Source organism: Colobus angolensis, unplaced genomic scaffold (genome assembly GCF_000951035.1).
Source record: "Colobus angolensis palliatus isolate OR3802 unplaced genomic scaffold, Cang.pa_1.0 Scaffold199, whole genome shotgun sequence".
NCBI lineage: Eukaryota > Metazoa > Chordata > Mammalia > Primates > Cercopithecidae > Colobus > Colobus angolensis.
The window spans coordinates 2,777,942-2,788,546 of NW_012115143.1; the positions used below are offsets into that span (position 1 = coordinate 2,777,942).

The 10,605-nt window shown below is 45.7% G+C and overlaps 1 protein-coding gene across 1 annotated transcript in view; it reads right to left on the minus strand.

The window, feature by feature from the left end:
- Positions 1–2,266, minus strand: part of PATL2 (protein associated with topoisomerase II homolog 2 (yeast)) — a 12,039-nt gene extending 9,773 nt beyond the window's left edge. Inside the window, exons 1-3 of the mRNA XM_011941183.1 lie at positions 2,250–2,266; positions 1,865–1,955; positions 889–1,085 (exon numbers count right to left, since the gene is read on the minus strand). Coding sequence (XP_011796573.1) covers positions 889–1,085; positions 1,865–1,880 — 213 coding nt within the window. The 5' untranslated portion in view covers positions 1,881–1,955; positions 2,250–2,266. The remainder of the gene's footprint in view (positions 1–888; positions 1,086–1,864; positions 1,956–2,249) is intronic.
- Between the last annotated feature and the right edge of the window lie 8,339 nt (positions 2,267–10,605).

Consider the following 10,605-nt stretch of genomic DNA (forward strand, 5'->3'; position numbering starts at 1 on the left):
TGTTTTTGAGATAGGATCTTACTCTGTTGCCTAGGCTGGAATGCAGTGGCACGATCTCAGCTCACTGTAGCCTCAACCTGCTAGGCCCAGGTGATCCTCTTACCTCAACCTCCCAAGTAGCTGGGACTACTGGCACGTGCCACCACGTCTGGTTTTTTTTTTTTTTTTTTGTAGCGACAGGGTCTTGCTTTGTTGCCCAGGCTGGTCTGGAACTCCTGGCCTCAAGCAATCCTCTCAAAGTGCTGGGATTACAGACATGAGCCACTGCACCTGGCCAGTTTAATTTATGAAATAGATTCAATAAGAAATGAACAATACAAATAGAACAGTTATAATGATATACTGTAATAAAACTTATGTGAATGTAGTCTCTTAAAATACCTTATTGTACTATACTCGCCTATTTTCAGACTATAGTTGACCAAGGGTAACTGAAATGGCAGAAAGTGAAACCATGGACTACTGTATCTTCGTAGTAGGTTGAAGGAAGGTCTGATTCCCCTCATATCTACATGGGAGTCCTTGTCCTTCTCCACTAGTTATGAGATCCAGGGGAACAAATACCAGGAATGGACTAGTGAGACAGAGGCCCCGGATCAGGCAAAGATGACTCACCTTTAACACTAGTAGCAGGGCCACCGCCTGTGGGCGATGCACAGCTCTGCTAGGACCTGGTTTTAAGGTGAGAACAGCATCAGAGACGAAGTGGAAGACAGGAGAAAGAGGGAAGGAGAGAGTCCCTAATTCAGGTTCAAGGCTTAAAATCGAAGTGTTAATCCAGAACTTGCCTTGAAAAAGGGTGGAAAAGAGAAGAAGAATGTTTAGTGACAGCCTGTGAGCCACAGACAGTTCAGGACAACCCTCTCCCATTCCCTCCTGCCATGGTACCTGGGTGTTATGGACAGCACCAAGTATAGTTGGATCCCCAAGATCATTCTCTTCCTCCTCTTCTTCCTCCAGGTCTGGGTCCAGATCTTCCTCCTCCTCCTCCTCTTCCTCCCCTTCATTCTCTTTTTCTTTTTCCAACTGGCAGGCAGACACCAGCTCCTCCTCAGGAGCCAGAGGGCCACAGACCTTACCTGGCCCTTGGTTGAAGTGTGGGCCAGAGGAGAAGGTAAAATGGGGGCTCAGGTGTGAATCTTGTCTAGGGAGGCTACTACTCAATAGCACTTCTGTTCTTAAGCCATCTCCAGCACCACCTTTGAACATAATGCCTCCTGTTCTGTGGATTTAACTCAGCCTCCCCTCTCCCAAGTTCTCCCGAACCATCCCCTAGTAAGTCAAATGAAACCTGAGCCAGGTGTGGTGGCTTGTGCCCGTAGTCCTGGCTACTTGGGAGGCCAAAGTGGGAAGATCATTTGGGCCCAGGAGTTTGAGATCAGCCTGGGCAACACAGTGAGACCCTGTCTCTAAATAACAATTTAAAAAGCAAACAAAAGGAACCTGGCAGATACCAAACATCTTCACTTTCACATCCCCTCTTCAATTGCTTAAATTCTAGCACAGCCTTTTCCATCTGCTCTGCCCCACCCAACGCCCTTTCTGTTGCCTCTTTGAACAAGTTCCAGCTGCCCCAACTCACTGCAATTTAACCCTCCTGTATGCCATATACTTTACGTGCATATGTTCATTTAATAGTCATATGAGGCTGTCCTGGGTTGTTATTGATAATTTTACTAGGTTGGTGAGAAAAATAAAGCCCAGAAGAGTGACCTCTCAGTCACCCACTGTAATATAATTAGCAAGTGGAAGAATTTGGAATAACTTCCGGTGACTCTGGACATCCAAGCCCATACGTGAAATAGACCAGCAAGCTCTGTATGCTGGGTCATTTTATATAACACCACGGCCCACTTGTTGATACCTTCAAGGCATTTCATCTTGGTAGGCTGGTGGACTTCCTTCTTGGCTGTGTCCTCCAGTGAAAGAGCATTGCCAGCCTCTGGAAGGTAAACCTGAGACAAGAAAGAGGCCAAGAGGCACCATCGTCAGTAAGGATGATGGCACCCTAAAACAGCCATGGAATCCTCCCAGCAAGATGGTTAGAGAATTCTTGGCCATGGTCTTGAGGAGAGAGACCCTGGGGTCTCAGACTGCCATAAACCCCCACCCTCCCAGCTCAGCTCTAGGGAGCTGTCCCACAAAGGGACAGAAATGAGGGACAGGCTAGGAGAAGGAAGAGAAGTACTTCCCAACGGACATCACCAGTCACCGTCCGAGTGTGGTGATGCCTTGCTGCTGACACCCACCACCTGACTGTTGCTGTCCTTTCTGTTTAAGTTATTCATAGCAGCCTGAGCTGGGACCTGTTTGCTGCTCCTGCCTTTAAAAGTCCCAGCTCCTCCCCTGCTTACCCATTAAAGGGCCAGCATCCTCCAACCTTTGGGGCCTGATGGAAATATGAGAACATAGTTTAATGATTAAAAAAAATCCTTGAACAGAGAAAAGACCTAAACTGCATTTTTAGCCATCCATGGTTTTTAGTATAGTTTATTGGGATTGATATTTGGGGGCAGATATTCAAAAAGAGGATCCCTGTTTTCCACACCCTTCATTGGTACTTTGTGAGGTTGCATTTCATTTAATCCCTAGGTTTTGCTTCAACAAACTTGGATAGGAAATTCCTGGGTAGATCCTGGGGAGGAGGCCTAGCAACCAAGTTCCTGGCGCTTCAGGGCAGCGTACTTGAAGCCGTCAAGTCCACCTGATGATGCTTGCCCTTCACCGGGTCATGTGAGCTTAAGTCAGCTACTCAGCTCGGACTGATGAGAGACCCCTGTGAATTTGGAAGCCAGATCTTCATGGTAAAAACACTTTTGCATGAGATACACAGTCTTTTTTCTTTTCTTTTTTTTTTTTTGAGACGGAGTCTTGCTCTGTCGCCCAGGCTGGAGTGCAGTGGCCGGATCTCAGCTCACCTCAAGCTCCGCCTCCCGGGTTTACGCCATTCTCCTGCCTCAGCCTCCCGAGTAGCTGGGATTATAGGCGGCCACTACCACACCCAGCTAATTTTTTAATATATATATTTTTTTCAGGAGAAACAGCGTTTTGCCATGTTGGCCAGGCTTGTCTCAAACTCCTGACCTCAAGTAATCCGCCTGCCTTGGCCTTCCAAAGTGCTGGGATTATAGGCACAAGCCACCACACCCAGCCAGGTTCTGGCCTTTTTGGTAATGTTATTCAGCTGTTTCTCTCAGGAACTTCCTAATAACATACTTTGGCACTATTAACCAAAGGACCAAATGGTGAATTTCAGTGTTCTAGAGGTGATTCATCAGGTTGTTGTAGAGATAGATCTTAAGGAGAAACTTGTTGCATGAAGATTTTCATTCTGAAGGGACTTCTGGTATTGACTAGTACCAAAGCAGGTGGATTAGGGCTCAGTCTTTAAGATCACAGCCCTGCTCTGGCTGTTCGGAGTTTCACTTGGGACGTACTGTTTTTTATGAAGGTCCCCTGCCCTTATATGAAATCTCATATGTCTACTGATCCTCTAGATGTTCTAACTTTCCTGCCATCATTTAATTATGTTAAGTTTAAGCCAAGCCTATGCTAGGTTTGGGGTACATAGTGAATAAAGCAGATGCTTTCCACAGCCTCTTAGAGCTTCTTCTAGAATAAGAAGTACACACAGGTACACAGGATTGTTGGATCAGATTTTAAAAAGACATTAGAGTGACTCATGCCTATAATCCCAGCACTTTGGGAAGCTGAGGCAGGAGGATCGTTTGAGCCCAGGAGTTCAAGGCAAGCCTGGGCAACATAGGAAGACTCCATCTCTATTAAACAATTTTTCTTAAAGGAAAAAAAAACGACATTAGAAATATTTAAATTTGCTGCATAAAACACTTTTTTATGGGGAGATTTTAAAATCCATCATTTCAGGTTATTTAACAGCAGTAGATCTAGTCAGGCTTTCAATTTCTTCTTGAGTTTTAAGTTATATATCTTCTAGGAATTTGTCCATGTGTCCATTTCTTGTAAATTTTCAAATTTGTTGGCATAAAGTTGTTCATAGTATAAGAGTATTTAAAAATCCATGCTATAACTATACTTTGTCTCTCCCACCCCCTTTTATTTACTTATTTATTTTGAGACAGAGTCTTGCCTGTCACCCAGGCTGGAGTGCAGTGTGGCACAGTCTCAGCTCACTGCAACCTCCACCTCCTATGTTCAAGCAATTCTCCTGCCTCAGCCTCCAAAGCAGCTGAGATTACAGGTGCACACCACCATGCCTGGCCAATTTTTGTATTTTTTTTAGTAGAGATGGGCTTTCGCCATGCTGGGCAGGCAGGTCTCCAACTCCTGGCTTCAAGTGATCCACCTGCCTTGGCCTCCCAGGGTGCTAGAATTACAGGTGTGAGTCGCTGCGTCCGGCCCTTTGTCTCCCTTTTTATTCCTAATATTATTAATCTCCTCCTTTGTTCTTCTTTCCAGAGTTTGTCTATTTTATTAGTCTTTTAAAAGAACCATATATGTCAGGTTTCCTTCAGGAAATAGATGGGGTACTAAAACTGGATAATCTAGTAAAGAGATATTTATAAAACTATAGAAAGAGTATAGTGAAACCACAAGTAATAGCAGAATCCCCTGGGACTGGGACAAGAGGATGGAGCAGTCACCAGAACCTGGAGAGAGAGAAGGCTGCCTGGCTTAGATAATGTCAGCATCTGTGCCATAGGAGTTCCAATGCGGCAGCCCTCTCCTAAATCATACCCATTCCCTCTGGATCTGGGATCTGCTCCCTCCCCTTGCCCCTGAGGTCTGGGGGTGGGAAAGGCTCCCCACTCTTGCTAGTTCCAGGGTGCTTCACTGTCCTTTACAAGTTTCCTGTTCACACCTTGATGAATATTCCCTTTTGGACATGCTCCTCAGTTACAGCACTTGAATGTGCCATCTGCTTCCTGTTGGGAGCATGACAGACACTGCTCCATCACCAGCCTGCTGAGCTTTCTTTAATTTGTCCTTGTTCAGCTTCCTCTCCCATCCATCTCTCATTAGTGATTCTAAAAGATAGGGATTATCCTCTAGTCCTCCACACAACTCCCATCTTTTCTCTCAGCAGTTAACCTCACCTCTTACGTTATGGGGAAAATAGAGGCCACTGGGGCTGATCTACTTCAATTCATACTTAGAGGAAATTATACACAGTCACAGGCCTCCTCACCTTGCACTTCCAGGTGGGGGGCCCTCCTCCTCTTCAAGTCCAGACTCTCTTCCTGGATATTTGGCCCTTCAGCCACTTCTCTCTGTGTCTTGAGCCTCTCTGTTTTCCCCTCTTTTTTTTTAGAGTATAGCATAGAAATATCAGGATGTGTCCACTTCTTGGAGACAAATCCCCATCTTGTTTTTGTTTCTTCTTTTAACTGCCCTTCAGGTCTCTCCTACCCAACAAACCAAACTTCTCCATTTCCTCACATCATTCCTTCAACTGTTGCTTTCTGGCTTTTGACTCCATCATAGTGGTGGCAACAGGGACAAACAGACATAATCTCCATAAGCCCCTTCAATACTTTTCTGGACAATTGACAATTATTTGATGTGTTAGTGCTCTGCAAATGCAGGGTCAAGACAAGTCCCCTATCCTTACTTCCACCTAGATGCCACCTATATAATTCTCGGGTTTAAAAAAATATATCTGGAGCTACCATTACTAGTTACTCTGCAGAGACTTTTCTCAATACCATTACCAATGTTTTTTCTTTCTTTCTTTTTATTTTTAGAGATGGGGTCTCTCTCTTTCACCCAGGCTGGGGTACAGTGGCGTGATTATAACTCACTGCAAACTTGAACTTCTGGACTCAAGCAATCCTCCTGCCTCAACCTTCCAAGTAGCTGGGACTACGGCATACACAACCACACCCAGCTAATTTTTTAAATTTTTGTAGAGATGACATCTCACTTTGTTGCCCAGACTGGTCTCAAACTCCTGGGCTCAAGTTGTCCTCTCACCTTGGCCTCCCAAAGTGCTGGGATTGCTGATGTGAGCCACCTCTCTCGGCTGTGATTTCTTAACTGTAAGTGCAAAAGACATGTTTCAGTACTGACCTTAGCTGAAGTCTCTACAGCATTCAACACTGCTGATCATGTCCTCCTTGGATCTTTGTGCTCCCACAGCTTCCCAACACTTGTGTCCTGGCTCTTCCTGTACCTCTTGGGACATCTTTCTTTGGCCCTTTTCCTGCTCCCTTTATCTTCTTCCCATCCCTTGAATATCCACTTCCTCAGGCTACTTCTCAGTCCTCTATATATAAAAAGTTATTAATCTGAGGATCCCCTGAAATTGTGTATATGTTGGTGTGGTTTTCAATATGTTCAGTTTTCTGGAAAGAGCATCCATAGCTTTTATCATGTCCCAAAGGGATCAAGGATCCGCAAAGGTTAAATCCTCTGCAACCTGATATCCCTGGACAATCTCATCTCATGCTGATGATTTCCAAGTTCTTTTGTCAGATCAGACACTCCCCAACTTACAACACCTCAGTGTTTCTCATGTCCCATTCTTTACATAAAGCATAAGGCCCTTTACAATCTGACCCTGACTGTCATAGAAGGCAACCAGTCTCCTATCTTAAAGTTCCCTGCCTTCTAGATTGAGTTTCAGAAATAGTAAATTGCTCTTAGCTGCATGGGGAAATTAGGGTTCCACTTGAGTCTTCTCTCATAATCGCTGTGCATCAGGTTGCCCCTACCCTGGAGACCTCTCGCCCTTGGTCTGGGAGGTGTATTCTGTTGCTGATTAAGGCAGCTTCCTGTCCCAGTTCTGTCTTTTCAATGATATTGAAAGTGTGTATCTTAGCAGGTAATATGCTGTGCATTGTGTCATATAAGCAAAATGAAGTTACACAGTAAGAGTTATTTTAATTGGAAGGTGATTTCTGAATTGTCTTATTCTAATATTCTAGTTATTCGAATGGGAAAAACAAACTCGGCTCAGGCTTCATCTCCTCCAGGAGGCCTTCTCAGATAGGCTTTTCCCTTCCAGCTTGGGATAGTCACCCTTATGTGTGCTCATTGATCCTTACGCCTTTTGCTCATTGCACCTACCACACTGTGTTGTCCAGTCTGTTTCTAAATTTGTCACTCCTACTTGTAAGCAGAGATGTTCCTCATCTCTGTGTCCCTGGCACTTAACACAGTCTCTGGAACAGAGTAGGTTCTTAGCAGATGTTGACTGAGCTGAACTGTAATGAAAAATTATGGACCTTCCCCTGAAAGAGAGACTTCTTCAGAGGAGTTTCTTGCCAGCCACCTGGGTGTGTCCTACTCCAGGCCACTCCTCACGTTGTTCCCAAGAAATTTCATTCTGAGAAACAAACCAGAATATCTAAGCCAGAAATCATAAAAGAAAAGAATATAGGGCCGGGTGCGGTGGCTCAAGCCTGTAATCCCAGCACTTTGGGAGGCCGAGACGGGCGGATCACGAGGTCAGGAGATCGAGACCATCCTGGCGAACACAGTGAAACCCCGTCTCTACTAAAAAATATAAAAAACTAGCCGGGCGAGGTGGCGGGCGCCTGTAGTCCCAGCTACTCGGGAGGCTGAGGCGGGAGAATGGCGTGAACCTGGGAGGCGGAGCTTGCAGTGAGCTGAGATCCGGCCACTGCACTCCAGCCTGGGCGACAGAGCGAGACTCCGTCTCAAAAAAAAAAAAAGAAAAGAAAAGAACATAGATTTCACTAAAGAAAGTAAAACTTCTATATTGAAGACATATTTATGCCAAAGTAAATGCTGCATGGAGCAAAGATTTAAACATTAAAAAAATCTCAAAAAGGTGACTGGCAAGATGGCTGAATAGGAATAGCTCCAGTCTGTAGCTCCAAGAGAGATCAATGGAGAAAGCGGGTGATTTCTGCATTTGCAACTGAGGTACCCAGCTCATCTCACTGGGACTGGTTAGACAGTGGGCGCAGCCGACGGAGGGTGAGCCGAGGCAGGGAGGGGCATTGCCTCACCTGGGAAGTGCAAGGGGTTGGGGAACTTCCTTCCCTAGCCAAGGGACTGTGAGAGACTGTGCCTTGAGGGAGGTGCACTCCAGCCCAGATACTATACTTTTCCCATGCTCTTCACAACCCACAGAACAGGAGATTCCCTCAGGTGCCTACGCCACTAGGGCCCTGGGTTTCAAGCACAAAACTGGGTGGCTGTTTGGGCAGACACTGAGCTAGCTGCAGGAGTTTTTTTTTCATACTCCAGTGGCACCTGGAACACCAGTGAGACAGAACCATTCACTCCCCTGGGAAGGGGGCTGAAGCCAGGGAGCCGAGTGGTCTAGCTCAGTGGATGCCACCCCCACAGAGCCCAGCAAGCTGAGATCCACTGGCTTGAAATTCTTGCTGCCAGCACAGCAGTCTGAAGTCAACCTGGGATACTTGAGCTTGGTGGGGGGAGGGGCATCCGCCATTACTGAGGCTTGAGTAAGTGGTTTTCCCCTCACAGTGTAAACAAAGCCGCCAGGAAGTTCAAACTGGGCGGAGCACACCGCAGCTCTGCAAAGCTGCTGTAGCCAGACTGCCTCTCTAGATTCTTCCTCTTTGGGCAGGGCATCTCTGAGAGAAAGGCAGCAGCCCCAGTCAGGGGCTTATAGATAAAACTCCCATCTCCGTGGGACAGAGCACCTGGTGGAAGGGGCGGCTGTGGGCACAGCTTCAGCAGACTTCAACATTCCTGCCTGCTGACTCTGAAGAGAGCAGCGGATTTCCCAGCATAGTGCTCAAGCTCTGGTAAGGGAAAGACTGCCTCCACAAGTGGGCCTGTGACCCCTATGCCTCTTGACTGTGAGACACCTCCCAGCAGGGGTCGACAGACACCTCATACAGGAGAGCTCCGGCTGGCATCTGGTGGGTGCCCCTCTGGGATGAAGCTTCCAGGGGAAGGAACAGGCAGCAATCTTTGCCTTTCTGCAGCCTCCACTGGTGATACCCAGAAAAACAGGGTCTGGAGTGGACCTCCAGCAAACTGCAGCAGACCTGCAGCAGAGGGGCCTGTTAGAAGGAAAACTAACAAACAGAAAGGAACAGCATCAACATCAACAAAAAGAACATCCACACAGAAACCCTATCCGAAGGTTACCAACATCAAAGACCAAAAGTAGATAAATCCATGAAGACGAGGAAAAACCAGCACAAAAAAGCTGAAAATTCCAAAAACCAGAACACTTCTTCTCCTCCAAAGGATCACAACTCCTTGCCAGCAAGGGAACAAAACTGGAGAGAATGAGTTTGATGAATTGACAGAAGTAGGCTTCAGAAGGCCGGTAATAACAAACTGCTCCAAGCTAAAGGAGCATGTTCTAACCCAATGCAAGGAAGCTAAGCAGCTTGAAAAAAGGTTGGAGGAATTGCTAACTAGAATAACCAGTTTAAAGAAGAACATAAATGACTTGATGGAGCTGAAAAATACAGCACAATAACTTTGTGAAGCATACACAAGTATCAGTAGCCAAATCGATCCAGCAGAAGAAAGAATACCGGTGATTGAAGATCAACTTAATGAAATAAAGCAAGGAGACAAGATTAGAGAAAAAAGAATGAAAAGGAACAAATAAAACCTCTAAGAAATATGGGATTATGTGAAAAGACCAAATCTATATTTGATTGGTGTACCTGAAAGTGATGGGGAGAATGGAACCAAGTTGGAAAACACTCTTCAGGATATTATCCAGGAGAACTTCCCCAACCCAGCAAGACAGGCCAACATTCAAATTCAGGAAATACAGGGAACACCACAAAGATACTCCTCGAGAAAAGCAACCCCAGACACATAATCATCAGATTCACTAAGGTTGAAATGAAGGAAAAAATGTTAAGGGCAGCCAGAGAGAAAGGTCGGGTTACCCAGAAAGGTAAATCCATCAGACTAACAGCGGATCTCTCTGCAGAAACCCTACAAGCCAGAAGAGAGTGGGGACTAATATTTAACATTCTTCAAGAAAAGAATTTTCAATGCAGAGTTTCATATCCAGCCAAAGTAAGCTTTATAAGCAAAGGAGAAATAAAATCCTTTACAGACAAGCAAATGCTGAGAGATTTTGTCACCACCAGGCCTACCTTACAAGAGCTCCTGAAGGAAGCACTAAACATGGAAAGAAACAACCGATACCAGCCACTGCAAAAACATACCAAATTGTAAAGACCATCAACACTATGAAGAAACTGCATCAATTAACAGGCAAAATAACCAGCTAGCATCATAATGACAGGATCAAATTCACACATAACACTATTAACCTTAAATGTAAACAGGCTAAATGCCCCAATTAAAAGACACACACTAGCAAATTGGATAAAAAGTCAACACCCTGCCAGGCAAGGTGGCTCACGCCTGTAATCCTAGCACTTTGGGAAGCCAAGGCAGGCGGATCACAAGGTCAAGAGATTAAGACCATCCTGGCCAACATGGTGAAACCCTGTCTCTACTAAAACTACAAAAAATTAGCTGGGCGTGGTGGCACATGCATGTAATCCCAGCTACTTGGCAGGCTGAGGCAAGAGAATTGCTTGAACCTGGGAGACAGAGGTTGCAGTGAGCCAAGATTGTGCCTTTGCACTCCAGCCTGGGCAACAGAGCGAGACTCCTCACTGTGTCTCAAAAAAAAAAAAAAAA